Below are 24,244 nucleotides of genomic sequence, written 5' to 3'. Positions count from 1 at the left end.
CTGAGTACCTAGCAAAGACCTGTTACAGGGCCCGCTGCATGGCGGCAGGCGGTGGAAGCCAGTACCGGGCGTCAAAGGCATGAGCAGATGCTATCCCGCAAGCCGAAGGACACGTGCCCCAGCAGCGGAAATGGGCGCCACCCTACAGAGAATCAGGGCCGGAGCGAGGGAGAGACTGGCCTGACCGAACCCTCCCCCTGGAATACGCTTTCCTCCATTCCGTAAAGAAAGGACAGCGGCTCCCAGGGAGAGGCCGACCCCGGGGTGGGCCCGGCCAAGCGGCAAGACAAAGGCTGCAGGAGGCACGGCGAGCTCAGCAAAGGAGTTGCCGACGCCCACCCGGTAACCAGAAACAACCAGTGGAGACGGCCAGCCTGCGGCCTCTCCCCGTAAATGCACCTAAAACCGTTGAATCACATATGCTGCGCATAAATGTCCACGTGGATGGCGACGCCGCCACGGACACAAATGGACAGTCGAAGATGGCGCCCCCGCCGGAAGGCACCCTGGGGTCGGACCAGGGTCCGCGCGCAATGGGACAATGCAGAGCGGCGGCCTAGCCGTGCCTGCTCTCCCGCCGGCAAGTGCTCCGCTCCCGTTCGCCGCCCACAGGCCCCTCCCGCAGGCTAGGCATGGGAGGAGGGCTGGAATGGCAAACCGGGGGGGGACTGAGAAAGTATACACAACCTGTTGCCCCCGGTGAAGCAGGGCGGTCCCCCAGAGCACTCGTGGGAGCAGCGGGTGCCGGGCAGGGAGAACATGAGCCAACGGAAACATGCTCAAAAACCCCTGCACGCTGCCCAGTCCACAGATGACTGGACAGGGAAAGCAGCAATAGGGGCATCCCCAGGGCCGACCGGCCTGAGCCCGCTGCGGGCGTCCCACACAGGAGCTGATCGGACTGAGTGGGAGGGGGGTGCATACGGGTGCTGCACTGTACGACCCCCCCCCCCCCGCCCGACCGGGGGGGCACAACCTGGGACTCGGGCTGAGGCCTGGGAAGCGGGCCGGGGGTCGCGGACGCCACACGCCACTCACCCGCAAGCGGTGAGGCGGACCACATGAGCAAGGGGTGAGGGCGGGCCGGCCAGACCCGCCCTGACCTCCGCAAGCGCGACTGGGAGGTCGGCCGGAAGGGGTCAAAAGTCGTCTCTTATACCCCCACCTCCTCAGCGGCCCGTCGATAAGGGGGCCGCCTAGTCCGGCTCAACCTCCAAAAAGAGTGAGTAGGCGGAGGGGGGGTACCCGCCCGTAGGCCTACACCACAATAGTGTCCCGAAAAAGAGTGTCCCTGTTGCACGACGCACGGCGTCCGGAGCGGGAAGAGGCTTCTAAGATGGCGAGGGGAAGTTAAATACCCCTCGCCATGCCTGCCGCCCCGGACGTGCGTCACTGGCCCGCCCACCCTCCTGCCGGGACTCCACCTGCCCGGGGAGGAGTGGATGACCGAAATGTAGGGGGGCGGGGGAGGCCTCTGTGACTACGGGGCCGCCCTCCTAATGGCCACCGGGTGGCCTCGGGCAGCTGCATAACCTTTTCAACAAGCCCATCCTCTTTGTGCTAATTATGAGCTTTTATCTGCTAAGTTGTAGATAAGGCCCCTTGCAGCTGCTAAAGTGAGAGGTTCACAACGGCCCTATAATGAATGAAAAATTAGGACATGCCGTTGTTTCGGATACGAAGAATAGGGTGGGCGACTTCCAGGATGTTTTTCAGGCTCCTTACAACCATGAGCCAATTGCTGTGCTCCTTGGTGCGATCGGCAGCTCATCCTCGCCCGTCAGAACACAGCTGCTGCAATTACCTTTGTTCTTCCCCACGTGCGCCAGAAACATGCCCCGGGCGCCGTCTCGCGACAGACAACCTGTGAGGGAAGCAGCCGCGCGCGTTTCCTCGCCCGGGGCTGTCCGCCCAGGAATCAGTCAGATCTAATATTCCGCAAGCAGACGCTTCTGTTAGAGACAAAAGGGACGACGCTGCTACAGTTTTCATTGTTGCATCTGTACCTCGAACCCCATATGTGTCTCGTGCTGCGAGCAGCCAGTCCCTGGGGGGGCCTGCGCAGAAAGCCCTTACGGCTGTCCAGCCTAAGTGCTACTGTCGCACCGTTCTCCCCGGCTGTAATCGCGTCCCCCCTGCTTGATAAGCCGCGCACCGCCGCGGGCAGGCCCAGCCTCCTCGAACAGGCACCTCCCACTCTCTAACCCCCGTCCGCCTCACCGCTTCCTGCCCCTGCCCTGACGTCGCTCTAATAGCGGCAAAAGGCGGGTATTTTCTTTTCTAGAGGGAGCCGCACCAGCTTTGAAAATAATACAGAGGCTCCCGGCCTGTTCCTCCTGAACCCTCCATGCACCCGGACTGTCCTTACGAGCCCCCGGAACAACCACTGTAAGCGAAGGGACAAGTGCAGCGGCGGCAGCTTCCATCTATATCCCGTTTCCTGTACAGAGACTCGGCTGCGGCTCTCCCTCCGCCGCACAGGGCTCCTCCTGTCATCCGAAGATAGCGGGTTTGGGTGCCCGGTCGCTGGGAGCAGCATGGACCCGCCACATCGCTGGCTTCCCCTTTATCTGCTCCCTCTGCTCTCCCTGGCACTGGCCTCCAAGCTGAATATCCCCAAGGTGCTGCTGCCCTACGCCCGGGGGACGAGAATCAACTTCACCCTGGAGGCCACGGAGGGCTGCTACCGATGGTGAGTGTGGGGTTTCAGGGCAGGGAGGGCACGGCGAGGTGACAGGAAGCAGAGCGTGTCTGCAGCGGGAGCGTGAAACCGCCGCAGGCCTGCACGTTGCAAGCCTGGGGCAGAGCTCTGGGCTACAGTTGCTAAAACGCATCCTCATCGCTTACCCACGTGCGCACAATGCTCTTAGACCAATGCACTGCAGCTCCGTGCATAGAACACATGCAGAGCTCCGAACCACCTGCTCAGCTGGAACCCACAGCTCCTAAACACTAGCCCGGCCCCTGAATTAGAGGGTGACACGGATCACAGCTGTTTTGTTCACAGCAGAGCTCACAGGCATGTAGTTGTGCAATGTTTGCAAAGCTGTCCGACACAGGCTTACTTTAAAAATCAGGAATATATCACAAAAGCATGGAAAGGATTGCCGTCTATGAAATGATGTGTGAACCATTGCAGAATTACATTAAGGCAGGCAGACACGAGACGGAGAGAAGGCCACTCTCAGAAATAGAGGGTGGGAGGCGAGGAGAGGTTCATGACGAAAGAAAGGACAGAAATCAAACACAAGTATGTCAAGGTGTGTTTTTCATGAAGGCTTTTAGAGTATTAGCGGGAGTAGTCTTTACGAGAAAGCCAGCAGCCTGTGGATACAAGCAGTAGAGAGAAACATTGGCAGACATCTCAAACATTCAAGTCAAAAAAAGTACAAATTATTCTCCAACCTTTTTTATGATTTTTTTTTAATGAAATCAAATAAAATTATCTCTCTCTCAGATTATTTAAACATTAACAGCCCTAGTCTGCTATGTGTCAAACCTAGAGCAGCACTTTAAAAGATAGCTAGGAGATCCCAGGGTCCGTACTCGGCACATGGCGTGGTGGAGCAGATGATTTCTCTAAGAAATGTCATTCTGATTTAATGATCTTCCCTTACTCTTCTGCATATATTCCCACAAAGCCTAGCATCTCGTCAGCAGCGTAACACACTGCGCAAATGAACCTGCAAAGCAGTATATGTGACACGCGAGAGCGAGAAACTACCAATCCCAGATTGCTTCATGCTTCACATTACTTAGGCCGCTTTAAAGGTATGAAGGCTGCTGGAGCGGCCACTTGTCGTAACTCTTTTATCATGCATTTGTGGAGACAGACCACGCCCCTCACCAACATGTGATAGCATATTGTGAACGCTGAGACAGCTGACCATGTGATATTTTGTGTGCATGGTGGTTCTGAAGTTAGTATTTGGTGTCATGCGTGTGCAACCTCAAGGTCTTTGCTTTCTTGACTCTTTTTGAGATTGAGTTAAAAAGGTGTGCTTTTTAAGGCCTTGTGGTCCGTGCACCAGCCAGGAGTTCCCTCCTCATGGGGGTTGAGGGCAGTGTGTCTGTCCGAGAAGACCCAAGGCATCGGGGCAGAAGTAGTCGTAGTCACAGAAGTTGTTGGTTGGGCCTGTCAGGTTGTCCCGAGAAATTGGTGCATCTTTAGAGTGAGGCGTGGTGTGCCGTCTATGTTGTGTGCTGCTCAGAAATCACCCGTGGTGTCTCTGCACATTGGAGCTGAAAGTAAATGGTTTAGTTTGCAACAGTTTCGATGGTTCGGCTTTTCACAGCAGAGACCCCCTAACGAGCAGGCCTGCCAATATGCGTATATAACCGAAATACTTTAATGGGTCATGCTGAGGTCCTTTTGACAAAAGGCAGCACAGGAAAATTGGGTAAGTGATACAATTATGAACTCCCACGATACCAATTCCATCTAGCTCCTCGCCCGTCCTTTCAGTGCTGCAAAACACTGCAACAGTTGCTGTACTTGTGCACTGTCTAGATTCCAGGTGAAGCACATGCTCTCAAAGGACCCCCATGCAGACACTGACTCACACATGAATGTGTAACTAGCAGGAGCAGTCTGGAGCCTGGAGCATCCAGAGGGATGTTCTTAGTACAAACCTGCGCATATAAGCTGTGTCGTTGTGCTTGCGAGTGTGCCAGTTTGTTTACAAGTTGACTGGGAAGGAGACTGCTCTCTCCAGAGGGGGACAGGGCAGATGTGATCTGCGCCCCAGCACTATTTCTCCTACCAGACCTGCCCTTCCCCAGCCCCTGCTTCACCACCACAGCTGCTAAATGTGCCAGGGGGTGACACAGATTTACAATCATTGGCTAAGCCAATAGATCTTGCTTATGTAAGAGAAATTGGCTTTGCCAATTTGTTTTAGCCATGTTGTACATCAGTGTGGTTGCTCTTTGGCATGGCTAAAAGTTAGTGGTGTTGAGCGGGAGTCATGGAGTAGAGTGGCGTACAGTGGAGTAGTGTGGAGTAAAGTGGCATAGAGGGAGTTGAGTGGAGTGGCGTAAAGTGGAGGGGCATGGAGAGAAGCAGTGTTGCATCGTGGAGTACCATAGAGTGGCGTACAGTGGAGTTGAGTAGTATCCAGCAAATTTGTCACGTAAATCCTCTCATTTTGAAGTTGGGAGAAAGAAATGTAAAGAACAAGCTCCCTTAGAAGATGTAGCTGAATATTTGACCTTTGTCTTTGAATGCACAGCAAATGTGACAGGAAAGAACATACTTTTAAGGGTTTGTTTTTACAGAAAGTGAGAACTCATGGAAGAATACAAGGAGCAATGGGGGAGGGATAAAGGCCTGCTCTACAATTTAACCCCTTTGATGCTCATGACGGAACGGTTCCGTCATGAGCGTCGGTTGGCCTGTGCTCATGACGGAACCGTTCCATCATGAGCCCATTGGCTCATTAGAACGCTCAGCACAGCGCGAAAATGCGCGCCCCGCTGAAGCGGTTAAAACAAATAAAGCCAACAAATAGAAAGTAAGCAAAAGTGAGTTACAAACTACAAGCCACTACAGCAATGGGTGGAATGCGTTCCCAGGGAAGCTTTCAGAAGTGCCTAAGAAGTCTTTTTCTTTCAGACAGCTGCGCTGTCTGGTAGGCTTCGACCTAAACAGACACAGCATTTTGCTGGTCTTATTAATTTGGTCATCTAATCTTCATTACAAATAGTGTTGTTTGCTTAAAATGAGTAAATCTGATTTTGTGTCGGGCTTAAAAAATTTAACTGTGTGTATATTTATATGTGTATACATATGTATTACTCAATGACGGTCACAAATGGGTAATTCTAGTTATGTCAGCATTTCCATAGGGAATGCCTTTTGTTTTGCTTATAACTTTGGCACAGTTTGACAAAACTTCCCAAAAAAGTGCTCTTTTTGGACTACTTTGTGCATGGAAAGTTTTGGGGTGATCAGGCATGCAGGAGCTGAGAAAAAAGGGGGTTCCCAAAAGACAAAATCCCCATGCATTTTCCATAGCCGTTTGTCAGAAGTGTTTTCACAAAAACAGCTGAACAGAATTGAACCAAATTCATCAGGAAGATAGATCTTGGTCTACAGATTGTTCTTTTTGTGATTTAGTGTACATCTGTTCAGTAGGTTTTGATAAATTAGGGTTACAAATTAATTGTATATCTAGATGGTTTAGTCAGAGGCACGCCTGCAAGAATCTCTGAAACTTAATTTTAAAAAATAGTGTTCTGGTTGGTCCAGGTGATTTTTTTTCCCCCCTTTGGGTGAATTCGCTCCCACTGGAGTCAGACTCTTGCCGGTGCAAGTGCTCTGATTAGCTGCCAGCAACATGAGAAAAATGTTGCAGCCATTACAGGACTCAGGAACATACTCCACTGGGGAAAAAATACAAAAAAAACAAATATTTGGCGCTTCAATATCAAGAAGAAAGGAGCACGAACCACAACTCTGCACGTTAAATTCTTTTTTATTTTTTTAAGGTAAGTCAGACATTATGCTTTGGTCACATGACTGTTTAAATACCATCTTTTGTGTGTTTCTTTTTCCTTTTTTTTTCTCTCACCGTGAATATTTAAAGTGACAGTGCTCAAAAGTACTCTCTAATGTGTATTTACGAAAACACTTAGTTCAGTGTGTGATTATTTGTATATTGGTATCAATACCTAGATATGTATAATTGTCCCTTATTTGTCATTGCATTTTTCAAGGCATGGATAGCTTGTTGCATCTGTTAATTTACAGTCAATTGTGCAAAATATTGCAAACAGTGCATTCATTTACTTAATACATACATATATAAATATCAACATTTTAATTTATCTATAAATAGAACATATTATATAAGTAAGAAAATATAGATTTGACGTTCCTAAAATCTATAAATAGAGACAAGGTAAAATGAAACTAGATCTGTTAAAAATATTCCTGGTATAAATCCCTAATTAGTCCCATCTTCTTAATGCTTGTCTCTTTTGACTGTTGCACTATTTAAATAGATGTTAATTTATCTCATCTAAATCCAGCCACTTCAAAAAACGTTGTTAGCGGGATATAAGACCTGCCTAGGCCCTACCTTTATTGTATTTTGCATTGGTATCTCTGATCTATCTATCGAGCATCTGACCCGACCAGTATTTTTGTGCAAATTAGTGCAATGTGTGCAAATCATCTAAAAAAAAACTTTATTGACAAAAACCTTTGGAAATTAGATATTTTAAAATATCTTTGAAAAAATTAATTAAAAACACTCCAAGATATAAATTATATCCTGTATGACTTCTATATATTGTGAGGTTCGAATTTACTGCTAAATAACAGTTTGTAGCCCAGATATGTTACTAGTTAAATTTCTTTAAAGGATAAAATATTCCTTTCTAATTGAAATAAATACTAGATTAGCAGTCACGTAAAAGATGAATGAGAGAGAAAAAAAGACGGGAAGTGTGGGAGAGTGTGCAAAGGAAAGGATAAAGATAATAATAAAGATGTTTTTAAAAGTCAGAACCAATTATTTGTGATGTCTTGGGCATTTCATAGATAGGTATACAGGTCTTCTGTGATGTTCAGACCGTTAGGACTTTTTGAATCCAGTTCTAGGATATAACGGGTTTCTAACGAAGTGTCTTTTCTCTGTTGCCGCCACGCCTGTTAAATGGAACACCATCTATAATGAAATACGCGAGGTGTTTTAGGTCTGATTGGTGGTGTTCCATGAAATGCCTTGCCACGGGATATGCAGGGTCTTTATTGGTTATAGCTCTTATGTGTTGTAAAATCCTCTTGTGTCCCAGCAGCTTAGTACTTCCCACGTACTTGAGCCCGCAGGAACACAAAGGACATACACCACATATTCAGTTTTACATGAAAGGCTTTTGTCAATAGTGTGTTCTTGATCACTAAATGCAGTTTTGTATGTTAATGTGTTTTGTTGCCAAATTGGCATGCTTTACACGTCCTGCATTTAAAGAAAAAAACTTTTTGGGCTTAACCAATTGCCTTTTGGTTTGTCAACCGAATTATTTTGTACCAGTTTATCACGCATGGTGGGAGCTCTCCTGTTTGCAATGGATAATCTGGTCGGTAGTGTAGGACCCAAAATCGGATAATTTTTGACTACGGGCCGATTCTTTTGTATAATGCCGTTGACTTCCCTGCTTTGTTTACTATATCCGATTATCATACGAAATTGATCATTTGGTATTGGTTGTAATTCGTATAGTATCATAGATGATTCTGTGGTTTTGACTTTTAAAAGAGTGTTCCTATCCACTAGCCCACTTTTCTGGAATGCAGTATCTATACATTTCTTAGTGTATCCATCTTGGAGAAATCGTGACCGACTAGTCTGTTGGGCCTTGACTAGTTCGTCTTCCGTACTGCATATTCGCTTTAGTCTGATCTCCCCGTAGGGGATACTCTGAATCAGATGTTTAGGGTGCTGACTAGTTGCATGTAGCACCAAATTTACTGCTGTAGGTTTTTCTGTAGATTTTAGTTTCTTTTTGCCCATTCTCGATGTACACTTCTACATCTGAAAATGTCACTTTTTCAACACTGATGTCTTATGTAAAGTTCAAATTAATCTCATTTACATTTAGCTTGTCAAATTGTTTTGCCTCTGTTTCTGAACCATCCCATATTAAAAATAGGTCATCAATGTATCCCACCAACATTTTACTTTCTGTTTTAGGGTGTCAGCAACATTGCTCTGGTGGACCAGTTCCTCCCACCATCCCATATGAAGGCAGGCGTAACTGGGGGAGAAACTGGCCCCCATAGCTACACCCCACAGTTGTTGGTAAACTGTGTTCTGAAACAAGAACAAATTATTATGCCGGCAAAAGTCAATCATATCAATTAGCATGCGATTATGTGGTTCATGCTTGGCATCTCTTTTCCCCAGGTAGTATTTCATTGCCCGCAGACCATCTTTGTGGTTGATGCTTGTATATAAAGCAGAGATGTACATGGTTATCAATAAGTACCCTTGTTGCCATTGGAAGTTCTGTATTTTTGTTAGGAAATCGCCAGTGTCTCTCAAGTATGATGGCAGTGCTTGGACGTATTCCTGAAGAAAGTAATCTATATACTGTGATGTATTTTCTGTCGGGCTGTTGATGGCTGAAATAATTGGACGTCCAGGCGGTTTATTAGGTTTTTTGTACAATTTGGGTATAAAGTAGATAACTGGGTTAGTAGGTGTATTATTCCTTAGAAATCCGTATTCATCTTTATTGATTTACTCCAAACTTTTCCAGGCCATGAGTTTGCTATAATAGCTATTGTATGTTGCCCGTAGCATTAGATGGTCACTTCTATGGTAGCATTGCTGGTCCGTGAGCTGACAGAGTGCTTCTTTATAGTAATCTTCTTTTGCCCAAATTACAAGGTTTCCACCTTCTCGTCCTCTGGGTCTCTTTTTTTTCCGTTTTATTGACTTTGATGTTTAGCTCCTTAAGTCCAATTATGATTTGTTCACGGTATGCATCTATAGCATCCCTAGGCATGACTTGGACATAGGTTGAGCGTGGTTTGAACTTGGTGTGTACATTTGCATCAACCAGTTCATGTTGCATTTGTTGTCACCTGTCCACTTGGTTTCGAAGAAGATGCCAGTGCTTGCATGTCATTGAAGAGTGGCATATCTTCATCAGTTAATCCATAAATTGATGGAGACCCACTGAGCGAAGGGGATGTGTCTGTATTTTTGGCAGTACTTGCTGCTTTAATTAAGTGGTATTTTTAAAGCTTTAACTTTCTTATTGCTTTATACACATCTGCCCTGGTTGCAGCGTAACAGAATGAACTCCATGGACAGGAAGAGAGTCCTAATGAGAGCAATTGTATTTGTGCCGGATTTAAGGTAAACGTTGTTAAATTGGTTACAGTGATGTTCTTTGCGTTGCCCTGTACCTCCCATTATTTTCGGTTTCATCGTCTCGTTTGGTATTGTCTGGTTTGTTCTCCTTTGTTTTGCCCTTCTCCTTTCTCTTCGCTTGGCTGTTTTCTTGTTGGTAGTTGTTGTCTTTTTGGTTGAAGGGTTTGCTTTCTTTCCTCGACTAAAAAATCAAGCTCTTCAGCTAGGTAGATGTCAACTGGGACTCTCTTATCTCTGTTTTCAGCTTCGGTTTTACTTGCCAAGCTTAAATCTGAAGTAAATGACATAACTTGTTTGGTACTGTTTTTGCCTTAAGATAACATCTGTGTATTTCCACTGTATTTAGAAATTTTCATATTTTTTAGCGAAGGTAAAAATGCGTCCGCATTCATAGTCGTCTTTGTCTCTGTGGTACTTGTATGTTTTGCGCTCTCTTATTTTGTCTTATTCTTTCTGTAAACGCTGTGTCGTTTCATCTTTCAGTTTGTTCCCTTCTTCACTCTGTCCCTAGTTTCTATTTCGTTGGTTAGAGTGTCTATTTGTTCTTGTAATTTCAGACGATCTGACTGCATATTTTACGAACAGAATCACGAGTCCTATAGATGACTCTAAATTCTTCTCAGCCCATTTCATCATTTGTGGATCCGGTGTCTTGTAGCTTGGGGCAGTTAGTATGCGCAAATACGCGCTGAATCTTTCCGACGTCTAGGTAACGTTGGAGAGAACGACCCTCCCACCACTTGCTCTGTTCGCTCTTCCTCAACTTTTCCAAGCTACGGTATTTGTCTAGGAGACTTGTATTCCTGGCCACTGTTGGTGCATTCAGGGCTATGTGGTTTGTATCAGGCTTGCTGGAATCATCAAACATCATCATTGCAGCAGCCTCACGATCTCTAAGCGTATCGGCCGACATTCCCTCGAAAATATAAGTGTCTCTAATATTTGAATAGACTGTCGAGTTAATAGAGTCTTCGCATCCTCAAAATTAAATTCAATTGGCAATCTCTGACCCTAACTCGAGTCTTTAGTGCACCCTCTACCCAGCAGATACGCTTGCTTTTCGCCGGTCCTACCTTCAGCCATCACAGTCGTCAGCATTTCTCGAGTCCGCCGACCCGTGTCCAACCTGCTTGGCTTCGGCTTTTCTTCCGTAGGTCACATCTTCGGTGTCTGCGCTGCTGGGGGGGCTGATCTCGCAATAATCCTCCTGGATTCAAACGAATGCATCTGTTACCAGACAGCATCTTCCTTGTGCTCTTCCTGAATTGGTAAAATATCAACTCAAACCAACCTGAAATGAGTAAAAGCAACCCTTGACACAGTGGTTCGCTCTAATTCGAGCTCTTCAGAGAGGTATAGATTTGTCCAGCCACAAGGGAGCACCCAGTATAAGTCAAAACAAAACCCTTTCAGGCATAGAGTGAAGCATAAATTATGCAAAAAAGGAGAGAACTCTGGGTAGTTCTCAAGTTTAGGTGGAAAGCAGCTCCTGTTAGAGCTCTCTCACCACCAGCGACACTCTAGATCTGCTCACCTCAAATGTCTGTTTTTCTATCAAAGTTTTTAAGCATAGGATTAGCACAGTGCTATCTGTATACGTAAGGCCAACACGGACAGGCCCTGGGGGATGGGGTCCCCAGGGCCAAAAATATAGAAAAAGGAGGGCTACACAGCCCCACTTCTTAAAATATTATTATTTTTTTTTTTTTTAAAAGACCGGCATCACGCTGGGGGCCACGCCCCCTCCTTTCATCACTCTGCAAAGGCGTCCCCTGGAGCGTTTGCAGAGGGGGAACAAATTCCCCTTGAATACTGGGGGTCCCTTGGGGCCAACTAGCCCACCAGGAAACTCCAGGATGCGCCAGGGGGGCTGCGTTGCAGAGAGGTGTTCTGAGGCCATGCCCCTTTTTACACCTCTCTGCAACACAGCTCTGTGGTGCTTACTGGAGGTAGCTGGTGGGCTAGTTGCACCCCAGGGACCCTCAGTATTAAAGGGGAGTTAATCCCCCAACTTAAAGCACGCCGCGGGGCGCGTTTTCCCAGTGGTGAAGGGAGGGGGCGGGTCCTGAGTTCACATGTGTGCAAACACACCCTGTGCCGCGGTTTAAGTTGGGGAATTAATTCCTTGTCAAACCTGAGGGTCCCTGGGGGCCAACTAGCCCACCAGGTACCTCCAGTAAGCGCCACAGAGCTGCGTTGCAGAGTGTTGTAAAATGGGGCGTGGCCTCTGAACACCTCTCTGCAACGCAGTCCCCTGGCGCATACTGGAGGTACCTGGTGGGCTAGTGGGGCGTGGCCTCTGAACACCTCTCTGCAACGCAGTCCCCTGGCGCATACTGGAGGTACCTGATGGGCTAGTTGGCCCCCAGGGACCCACAGGATTGAGGAGGAATTAATTCTCTATCTTGAAACGCGCCACAGGGCGTGTTTGTAGACATGTCACCTCAGGCCCCCCCCCTCTTTCTTCACCACTGTGCCATTGTGTCCTATGGCACGTTTTAAGTTGGGGAATTAATTCTCTTTCAATACTGAGGGTCCCTGAGGGCCAAAAAGCCAAACAGGTATCTCCAGTATGCGCCAGGGAGCTGCGTTGCAGACAGGTGTTGAGAGGCCACGCTCGTTTTTACACCTCTGCAACGCAGCTCTGTTGCGCTTATTGGAGGTACCTAGTGGGATAGTTTGACCTTAGGGACCCTTAGGATTGAAGGGGACTTAATCTCTCAACTTAGAACAGCCACAGGGCGCGTTAACACAGCGGTGAAGGGAGGGGATGGGGAGGGGCTTGAGGTGATGTGTGCAAACACACCCTGTGGCGCGTTTTAAGTTGGGGAAAAAATTCCCCTTCAATCCTGAGGGACCATGGGGGCCAAGTAGCCCACCAGGTGCTTCCAGGAAGCGCCACTGTGCTGCGTTGCAGGTGGTGCTGGTTGTGCACCTTTTTACATCTCTCTGCTATGCAGCTCTGTGGCACTTACTGGATGTACCTAGTGGGCTAGTTGGACTCTAGGGAGCCTCAGGATTGAAGGGTAATTATTTCCCCAACTTAAAACGCACCACAGGGCGTGTTTGCACAGTGGTGAAGGGAGGGGATGGTGTAGGAAAGTGGCTCTATATATACTGGACTGAAGTAAAATGAGACGAACTACGAATTCCAATTTACTCACCTGTTATCAGGAGAGACCTCAGTGCTGCATCTTTAAGCCCAGTACTGATCCTGAAAAGTAATTTTAACCGTACTTACCAGTAACTTGAATTTCCTTCCATAGGATATCATTGCCTGCTTTTTGCTGAAAAAGTTTCCAAGTGTCGATTTTTGAATCTTACAAATATTCCTTTAAAATCAGCCGAACTACGAATTCCGATTTACTCACCTGTTATCAGGAGATACCTCAGTGCTGCATCTTTGAGCCCAGTACTGATCCTGAAAAGTAATTCTAACCAAATTTACCAGTAACTTGAACTTGAATTTGCTAACATTGACTGGGTTCACTTGAAATTCTTCTAAGTATGGCGTTTTGGAAATTTGAAATATTAACCTAAAATCATCCGAACAGTGAAATCCGATTTATTCACCTGTTATCAGGAGAGAACCCAGTGCTGCATCTTTTACCCCAGCACTGACCTTGAAAAGTAATTGTAACCGTACTTACCAGTAACTTGCATTTCCTTCTAAGGAATCCATTGTCTGGTTTTCACCAGAAAAGTTTCAGTGTCGATTTTCACAAACTACAAATATTCCTTAAAAAGCACCTGTATGACTTAAACGCATTCTTTCAACTGTTTATAGGAAATGCACCAGTGCTGGATCCAGGATCCACCACTGAGTAAGAAAAAGTAACAATAACACTACTTACCTGCTAAATGAATTTCCTCCCATAGGAGAACATTGGTGATTGTATGTGAAAAAGTTTCTAAGTGTCAACTTTTAAAATACAATAATATTCCTTAAAAATCACTACTGTAACCAAAACGCTTTTACTCAACTGTTTACAGGGTGTCCAAGGACTGTATCTAGGATCCAGTCCTGTGGTTAGAAAAGTAATCCATAAAGTAACTAATTGCATTTAACTAGAAATTCACATTGAGCTCAATGTTGCATTGTGTTTGAAATTATGTTGCCCATTGCAACAGCTGTAATTACTGTACCTAAACGTCTATTGCCTATTTGCAAAGTATTTAAACTAAAGTATTTCATTCTAAGAAAGTATATTTTGTAATGTAATTTAAAAAGTAAAATATCTAAAAATAAATAGTTAAAAAAAAATTTGTAAATCAGTATCAAAAAAATAAATATAACAATACATTTAAAAATGGTCATTTACATAACCTTTGAAATTCACTGAAAAAACCATAGGTTTCAGACATGTTATAGTTAGGAATTAGCATCAGTGATGTCATTTGAGATGTCATCAGTTATGTCGCTGACCATGTCATGAATGATGTAATATGTGACATCATCAGCATTGGATTGCGGGTGCGCGAGTTAGTTAGTCCAACTAACTATAACGGAGGAATTTCAATGGTTTTGTACGAGTGAAATGTCCAGCTAACTATACCATCCCTAAAACCTATGGTTTTTTTCAGTGATTTTCTAAGGTTTAAAAAAAAATGCTAAATCCTAACTATAACATGTCTGAAACCTATGTTTTTTTTCAGTGAATTATATATATATATATTCGGTAAGTGTGCATCCTCACTTGCAAACATTATGCGTTTTTCAGTATTTGTAAAGCACATTCAACCAATAGTACGTCTTCAAAGTGTGATCTTAATATGGGTGCCCTTCTCGTACAGTTTTGGAGTTTCCATTAATACATTGTGTGTGGTTGAATGTTAATAGAGATTTGTCAAATACCTAGTTTAATAATCAATCTTGTCAGATATGTGACAATAATCTGAGTTTGATCCCTCTGCAATTAAGTGTAGTTAGAAAGGTGCTGTATAGTGAGTGTTTTAGGGTGGAAGATGCTGTTGGGTGTCAGATGATGGCCATTTACAAGATGTGTGTTGGGCGGTTAGTTTGGTCTATTGTGCACTGATTGGGTTGTGTATCATGGATTTGGGTGATGTGGATAATTTTAGACTATCACAGCTGATGGTATCTGGTTGGCTGTAAAGGAAAGTAGAATCTGAAGAAGCAATATTAGATTGGTGGGAAGCAAGATAGAGGATGAGAGGTGTGTGTGTGTGTGATTGAGTGAACAAATGTCTCTAGACAGAAACCACTGTCTGCAGATTGAAAATTAAAGGATATGTTACAAAGATACTAGTCCTATAAGAATACCAGGGCGTACAGTATAGAACCTAGCTTTTTGGGAAGTTTGTTTGCATTCACAGGAATGGATTTGGGGCCCATCGGAGACAGAGGATCACATACTTGCATATATCACTTAATCGTCACTCTGCTTACTGTGACGGTCTGAATACTGATATATAACTTGACAACAGAAGCAGCACATTGTTAAAAACGAACATTGCATCAACTCCCTGCATAAACCACTTACCCCACACTCCATGGACAAGTTTGATTCCCCCAAGTATTTCAGTGTAGCACTAACAATAGTAAACCTGCCGTTCCTATGACACCCACTCCTCCTTGCTATATGGTCAACCTTTAAAGCACTGTCTCTATAAGACCTCATCAACATCAACTCCCTTAAAGCCACACGACCTATGAAGGTTATGTCTTATCCTCTTACTTCATCAAAGCCCTCTCTGGAGAAGTTCTCTCACTCATCCCTACTCATGATAGTTATCAGTTCCCTCACTCAAGGCAACTTTCCACAAACTCGAGAGGAGCTGGATTATCCCAGTCCTGGAGAAAACCACACTAGACCTTGACCTTGCCAGCTACCGACCACTCACTCATCCACCATTTATCAGGAAGATCATTGTTTTTTAGGTCGAGCCTAGACGAAAGCAAAGCGAAGCTTTGCTGTCTAGGGCGAGACAACTTATGTTGTTACTTTTGGCAGAGATTTGACCTCGTGGGCGCGCACGCCCATCCCGGCGCCGTGCACGTCCCCTGCCACATATTCCCTTAACACACGGTTTCGCTGTCAGAGCTGGTTTTGCTGGGAGGAGGGGGAAGGAGCCAGGTGCTGGTCCCGCGTTTATATTTCGCTGTATTTACCTGGTGAAGACTTGTGTGTTCAGCCCTATGTCAACAGCAGTCCCCGAATGGTACTTATCATTGTTTCTAAACTAGGAAGCTCGGGCCAGTCTGATACGGTTTCGAAGGAAGCCTGACGCTCGCAAAAGAACTACCCCGGGGGTACGGAACACCGAGAGGCGTTCAGGGCAAGCAGTGTGTGCTCGGCGGGAAAACGTACTTCGCTCAGATTGTTCCTGAATGTTCTTAACTTTTATTTGCACATCGTAAACAAGCGGGGGGCGGAGATGGTGTCTTGCTGCTGTCTACCTCTGCGTGCCTTGTTTTATAAAGGTAGCTGTCCACGCAACTCTTTTTAGGTGTCGCAGGCGTTGCAGCGCATGCACTGCGCTATATAGTCACCTAAACAAATATGCCCTTTGTCATTCGGGTGCTGGAGTCAATCAGTCGTGGATGAATTTTTGTGGCTTACACTTGCACAAGAAGCATGAATGTGATAATGTATAGGTCTCGCTGGGGTACATTATGTTGTATAAAGAAGCTTGCATTAGTGAGCACTCAGGAAGCCCATTCACGCGCCCCACACTGACTTGATTTCGGATAAGGATCTATAACATCTCTAAACTGGTCGCAATCTGTGATCGCCTGTTACTGCCGGGTTAACTCTCAGCCAGGAGCAGCTGGTAATCTGCTCTCGGTTGAGCGGCGGTGGCGGAAACGGCGTATTGCTGCTTTGGCCGGGCCCTGCAGATGTTTTCATTGGAAGGACTACCAGAGAAGTGCCTGACTCACAGAAACCTCGATTCCAGGAAGATTTCAGGGTTGTTACAGGCGGAGGGGGCGAGAGGCAATGGTGTGTAGCCTAATACTTTATTTCAGCATTTTACGCCACTTTTGAACTTTCCAAATATTTGTTGTAAATTTGCAGCTAACACATACTTCTTCCATACTAACCTTTTTGGTATCTGAAGTAGCGTTCTCCTCGCCGAAAAGCACTCTGACGCCTTGTCAGGGGTGGTAAGCGCTAAACAAATGCCAATTAAATACAATTACTGTGGTCAGCAGTACGCTGCGCTGACTTCACTTTCGCCCTTCAGTGGCTCTGCGATAGAAGAGAGAAATTGTGCATATGGAGTATTGAACCCTAAAGCGCTCGAAAGCCATACAAACGGCAATCAGCGCTATGCAAATCTTTGTTGACATATCATCATGCAGCTCCATTTCTACACCGCGTCATACCCTAATGGTGCAATAAAATCGCCTAGCATGCTTAACAGCAGGGAGCGCTTGGCAGCTCAATATATTAGTTCACTTCCTACACAGATGCGTAGGGCACATGTTCCAGTCCATGAAAAATAGCCGACTGTGACATTTTCCCTTGTGTAGCGATCAGTGCAGCAAGCACGTTACTGGTTCCCTACCAGTAAGATAGCTTGGTGCGTTCATGTACCAGCAGCGTGCATCCACTTGCAAATAGCAGGACATAGCTTCCAATCCATAAAACGTATCTGAGGGGGTTAATGCATGCGGTATTAACATCTGTTGCAATTGGCTGATGCCGCCTCAGCCGAGATCTTCACAAGCGATATCACGGGTCCCTATTTCAAAAGGTTTGCCTCATCCTTTCATTCACCTGAGATTTAAAAAAATACAAGGACCACCTGCTTGTGGGTCAGTCCAGGCCTGATTGGAGCTTCCTATTATTGTGGTTGAGAGAAGGCTTTTTATGACATATTTATCAGTGGGTGACTCTGAGTGTCATTTAACAGCAAGTGTGATAATGTGGCCCATCAGCTTTTTAAAAAAAGTATAATGGCCAGCGCAGCGCCCGCTTCAGGAACACCGTGCTCTCTGCAAAATAATAGGTTTTACTTTTTCAAAACTTTGATCTATTGGTATTGTAAATGGCAATGCCTCTTATTATTAATAAAGGCATTGCCATTTACAATGCTAATAGCTCAAAATCACGCAATTGCGAGACCTATTGCATTGCAAATGCTTGTTTTTAATCTTTACACAACTTCAGTACCATATCAACACCAGCAATTTCTTGTACAGCTGTCATTCAGGCTTCAGGACGCTCTTTAGCATGAAGACCGCTACCTTACAAATCGTAAATGAAGTCTCATTGACCATAGATAAAGAGGACTCTGGCCTCCTTATAATATCTGGCCTCTTACCTGCCTTTCACACTTATGACCATCTTACCCTCATCTGCAACCTGAAGGCTTGAAGGTGATTCATGGGGAGCGTCCTTCACTCCTGATTTTACAATTGACACTAGTCAGTGCACATGGGCACATCCAGTTACCTTAAGATCCCACATCACCTATGGTATTCACTTTGGTTCAGTCTTGACTCTTTCAAGTCCTACATGGAGACCCTTGATGCTCTATTCACAGATAACAAGATCAAAATGCACCAATGACACAACTGTATTTTAAGGTCTCCGTACATCCCTTCACTCAGACACGCTTTGCACCTCTTTCATTCCTTGATGTCCTGCACCTACTTGAAGCTTAACCTCACCAAAACAAAGTTAAGTTTCTGCTGTTAACTGAGAACATCAAGCAACTGTGGGTTCAAACTTAGTTCATAGACTTAAACCTGGACTGATATGAATCCAAACTTTTACTGATGCCAAGTCTCTCCAATTTCTTCTGGATATCAGTCAAACCCTCAAAGAACACATTAGCAAGACGACTAATGCAGCTTTGTAACAGTTCTCTCTACTAAACAATTTGAAACTGTTCCTCCCAGAAACTGACTTCATGACTACTATTGAAGCTCTCAAAATCCCACATCTGGGTGGCGGTACCCTCCTCCACAGGCTTCCAGACTCAGCCGGTGCCCCTTTAATAACATTCAACATGCAGCACTATACCTCATCATCTGCCGGAAGTAAAATTACCATATCTTCTCACCCTGAAAGAACTTCACTGGGTCACCCCTTTTAACCTTCATCACCTTCAAAACTAGCTGCATTATCTAGAATGCCATCACAAACACCACCTCTGACTATATGGCTAGCAAGCTCCCCATCTCCTTTGGTCCTTTTCACACATCCAGCCAGGACACCATAAGTTTGGAGACAAAGAAGTGCAAAAATGATAGAACAAGGCAACAATCATTCTCCATCTCCACAGAATCTGCAACATCTTTGTAACCCTCGAGTGCCCCAGCCCTGCTTTGGTTTAGGAAGAGTTGAAGCGACCTATTTCAAGAACACTACATCATGATGTAGTCGCAGTTCACTCTTTTCAAATCCAGCTACCCCTTAAGTCACACGTGGACTGTATTTTTGCCTTGCACCCTGAACAGCGTTCTTCTGCCTTTCAGTTACGTTTGTGCATTATTAATAATACATATGCACATGCACACTTACTGCTTTATTTTTACTTTTCTACATAGTTGCTGTGTAGTGTCTCACGATGTTGAGGCAGCTGTATGGTGGTATGTTAGCGCTATGGAAAACACACAAACTGTTTTAGTTATTACTGGTGTAGGACCATGCAGAGATTGGAGTGTGGGCATCAATCGGTACAGCGGTAGCTGGTCTCCGGTTGAACTCTGATAGGATAAGCTAGGCTGAAGTGGTGTTTGGGGTTTTCCGCCAAAATTGTGAAGTTGTGTGTTTTCCAATTTTTGCTCAGATCACCACTATGTTGCTTATGGTTGGGGGTTTCACCTGGGTTTCCAGAGCCTTGACTTGCTTATGACTGTAAATGGTAGGCAGGTGGTGTTAAGGATGGTCCGTAGGAAGATCTAAGGGCTGCACAGGATATACTTGTGTATGGGATACCAGCTCTGAAAAATTTGACCATTAGGGGAACTCTTGGTATTGTTAATTAAGCAAAGATTGTTCGTTTCACAGACACCGCTTTATGACATCTCATGGAGTGTCTCTGATGTTATTCGGCCCCTTGCAAATTGAGCATCTCCACATTCTATTTTGTCTGTAGTTTGAAGTATCTGGTGAGAACCTTAGTGGTTGTATCATGATTTTAGGTCAATGTGTTCCCAACTGCAATCACACTGTGAGACAGTAAAGAAATTTTGTTTGAAATAAAATAAATCCTAACTCTGTTAGATTGTTATGAGAGAAGTATGGTTAGATATTCATACTGAGTAGGTCTCATAAAATTAAATATAGCAAAATCCCATTCCCTGTAAACATTTATAAACCATTCCTTGCTAAATCACACCGTCACGAAAAAGACCTATTCACCTAGTGTGTAAAAGTGAGAATCTAAGGCTCTTTCAAATACATGGTTTTAGTAGTATGAGCAAAACTAGGGAAACTCCATACAAGCACATCCATGCACATGCCTTGGGCAAATCAAATACAAATTGGAAAATATAAACGGGAATTCTGGCAGATAAATGTTCCTTGAATGAAACCCACCCCCTTACTGCCTTCCCATTCAACCATCTCTAGGTGGCCATCTGAGATAATGGAATGCGTTGGAGACAGCCATATTTCCAAATGAGTGGGAAAGAGCGCAGGTCAAGCCACTCCGAAAGAAGGCGACTGCGGATCCATCTGAGCTGCAGAACTACAGGCCTATTTCGCTCCTCCCCTGTTGTGCGAAGGTTCTGGAAACTCTAGTGAACCAACAGCTGTCCCATTATCTGGAACAAAATCACCTCCTGGATCCCTCTCAGTCTGGATTCCGTGCATCACACAGCACAGAGACTGCACTGCTAGAAGTGGCGGATACCAAAAGGATGACATTAGACGGAGGGACTCCAGTGATCCTAGTCCTCCTCGATCTGTCAGCAGCATTTGATACCATCTCACACCGGTTGCTGCTGGACAGATTGAGGGGGATTGGGGTGAGGAGTAAGGCTCTTGAGTGGATCCAGAGCTTTTCTATCGGGACGTACACAGAGCATCCAGTTGGGGTCATTTGTATCACAGACGATAGGGGTGTCCCGCAGGGCTCAGTACTGCTTATGTGATACCCCTAGCAGATATCCTCAGAGGCCATGGGTTCAAGACTATCTCCTATGCGGACGATACGCAGCTAATTGTCCCCATTGAGGAAGATATTATGTCAACCCAACGGAAATTTAGAAGCTGCATGTCCAGTATTGCCGTCTGGATGAGGAGGAATTTCTTACAACCTCAAAAACTGAAATTCTGCTTTTCGAGAAGGCTGAGACAATTTGGTCCCCTGAGTGGTGGCCTCCCGAGCTGGACGAGGCTCCGTTACCCAGGAGATGGGCCAAGAATCTGGGCATCAGGATAGATGATGAATTATCTATGGAGTAACAGGTCAAGACCGTGTCTGGCACGTGTTTTGGCATAATGAGGATGCTCAGGAAAAATTTTCGCTGGATCCCTTTGTCAGCAAGGAAAACCCTTGTCCAGTCACTCTTGGTGAGTCGGCTGGACTATGGTAACTCGCTGCTGGTGGGTGCCAGGGAGGACCTACTAAAGCGTCTACAGGTAGTGCAGAACACTGCAGCCCGCCTCGCCCTAAACAAGCCAGCACGGACCCCATCGGCCCCTTTGTTGAACCAGTTACACTGGCTCCCGGTGAAGAAATGAGCTATCTTTAAGATGCTCTGTGTTGTTTTCAAATCATTACAGGGGAAAGGCCCTGTGCATCTCAGCAATAAACTCAGGCGGTATCAACCGGCATGACAATTAATATCTAGTAATGCCAACCTTCTCTGTATTCAGAAGATACAGAGGGTAAGGAAGGGCGGTAGAGCCTTCTGTTACCTGGCCGCGAGCCACTGGAATAAATTGCCATCAAATATCAGGGCCTGCAGCGAGCTACCCAGTTTTAAGAATTTTTTAAAGACCTGGTTGTTCTAGACGGTCGTGCCCTCCATATCTCCTTCCATAGCACCGAGTGATCCCCCCCGAGGATTCGTTTGCGCTCAACAAGTCCACAAAGTAAACTTAAAATTGCATCGGGCAGGAGTCAGAACCCCCCACCCCTTGTTGTTTCTTGCTGATCTTAGATCATCTTCTAATCAAGTAACAAGGAAGCACGTGGGCGTGATAGAATACTATCCAATGGATTGAAGCGCAGCTCAAAGCAATAACAAAATAAACGCATTCTGTAACAATTCATCAACTGGCTGCATCAATGCTCCTAACTAGTTAGTACGTGTCTTTTTTTCAGTTCAAAAGGGGGCTGAAAAGCAGTCCAAGATTTCCAGCTGTTTTTGCATTTTGTTGGTGTTTTTCTAGAACGCTATGGGGAAATGTTCCAACATACATTCTCCATGGGTTGACCATGTGGCTTTTTACGTTAAAGCATTTTAAGCAATCATAGGTTCGAAGCAGGAGGTTATCTGTGGTCACGTTGGGACAAGACCGTGTTAAAGGTTTCAAGATTATCTGAGCAGTGAAAAGCTACAGTGTTATTTCAGCTTCTGAAGTTTTGTCGACTTAACTTACTTATACACCGATGCCTTTGTTCCACTCGGAAGCTTCACGTTTCCAAACATGTAGTTTTACTCCTGGGAACTCTTTTAAATAGGGATTTCCTTTAACATTCGATCATTAATTTACCATTTATTAATAGCATTTGGAAGCAAGCATGCAATTTGGTGTCCCAATTCTTTTTATTTATTTCCTGAAGTTGTTCATAGTGCTGTTGAAGTTTTCGGTGTTACCAGTCCACCTCGTCTGGCAGAAGCGAACTATCCAGTTCCCTGATGAGCACCATTATTCAGTCTCTCTTCAGTATAGACTCCTTCCTTGGAGTGTTCTTTCACAAGGGTGGCAAGTGGTCAATATCTCTTGGAGAATCGGGGAGCCATGTTTGCCATGGTTAACTCACTGGTGCTCACAGAATAGGAGCTGGAATAGGAGGGCAAAAGCTGATTGCGTTACTAGTAAGTGGGGTTTGTCAACATTTGTATGTGTCATTTGTTTGGCTGTAGTCCTGGTCTGTGTGTATGCTTGATTATGTTGGCAGTGTTTGTTACTTGTTCAAGGGATTGATTGTGGAGTTTTGCGCCTTCCTGTTTTCCCACATGTCTTCCCTGGCAGTATGGTTCGCCGCCTGGTGTTTAGCGGTGATGTTGTCTGCCCAACGTAGGAATGTTACCCAGTTGAACCTGCGTTTGAAGGTGGCTTTGCTCGTGTTTTTCCAGTTCCCCAGGACTGTTTTGACGGCTGCTGTGAGCAGAACATCGACTAGTTCGCGTTTTTCTTTGGAATCGAGCTGGGGAGCTAGGAAGGCTGTGGCTATACTTTCTAGGCCACGCTGTTTCTGGCAGCCTGTGATTGTGTCTATGAAGTTGTGGACTTTGCTCCAGAATGTTTTGACCATGGTACAGTCATATAGCATGTGAGCTAAGTCTCCCCTTGCTTTGTGACAATTCCAGCAAGTGCTGCTTTCGCTCGCCCAAACTGTTTCTAGCTTCGCTGGAGTCCAGTGTAGCCTGTGTAGTATCCAGTATTTTGTTTGTGCTAGTTGTGGGGTTACTTTGTTTTTGGACGCCGATGCGCATAGTCTAGCCCTCTCGTCTTCGTTTAGTGGTCTCTGTATTTTCTCTTCCCAGAAAGCTATTGTTTTGTTGTTTAGAGTGGTGGTGTGTGGTGTGATTAGTTTGTAAATCTGCGCTGTTTGGTGGCCTGTCTTGTTTAAACTTTGTGAGTACTGTATGATGGTAGGTTTGTGTTTCGAGAGGTTTGCTTTGGTGATGGCTGCTTTGATTTTTAGGAATTCATAGAATTCCTTGTTTGGTAGTTTGTGCATCTGCTGCAGTGCTTTGTAAGTGAGTGGGTTGCCTCCCGCCTCTAGTTGTGCCGGCACTGTGATGCCTCTGCTGTACCACTCTTTGTTGTCTAGAGTCTTCCCTTTGTATGTTACTTTGGGGTTGTCCCATATCGACTCCCATTTGGAACCTCTGATGCTGACTTCTAGCTCTCTGTCTACTCTCAGTAGCGCCGTTTTTGTGTTCCGGAGTATTGCATTTCTAGCATCTGGGTGCCTGTTGGTCGTTATTGCCATGATTGGATCAGACCCCCCCCCCCCCCAGGATTCCCCTTTCAAGGTCTAGCCAGACCGGCACGTACTCTGGTGTAGGGGCGATCCAGTGTATTCCTTGTTTGGCAAGGCATGCCATTTGGAATGCCTTGTAGTTCTTGAGGTTCAGTCCTCCTTGTTCTTTTTTCAGTCTGAGCTTAGCTAAGCTAATTATTGGCTCCCCCCCCCCCCCCATAGGAACGTGTTGATTGCTTTATCTATATGTTTGTGTAAATCTGTAGTTAGGG

At 45.5% G+C, this 24,244-nt stretch overlaps 1 protein-coding gene across 1 annotated transcript in view; it reads left to right on the top strand.

Moving 5' to 3' along the window:
* The first annotated feature begins 2,231 nt into the window (after positions 1-2,231).
* The window catches only part of NUP210 (nucleoporin 210), a 519,503-nt gene continuing 497,490 nt past the window's right edge, over positions 2,232-24,244 (top strand). The window contains exon 1 of the mRNA XM_086939009.1: positions 2,232-2,692. Coding sequence (XP_086795135.1) covers positions 2,538-2,692 — 155 coding nt within the window. The 5' untranslated portion in view covers positions 2,232-2,537. The remainder of the gene's footprint in view (positions 2,693-24,244) is intronic.

Source organism: Lissotriton vulgaris, chromosome 9, assembly GCF_964263255.1.
Source record: "Lissotriton vulgaris chromosome 9, aLisVul1.2, whole genome shotgun sequence".
Taxonomy (NCBI): Eukaryota; Metazoa; Chordata; class Amphibia; order Caudata; family Salamandridae; genus Lissotriton; species Lissotriton vulgaris.
The sequence above is the reverse complement of the archived record's forward strand: the minus strand, read 5'-3'. Positions and strand labels throughout refer to the sequence as shown.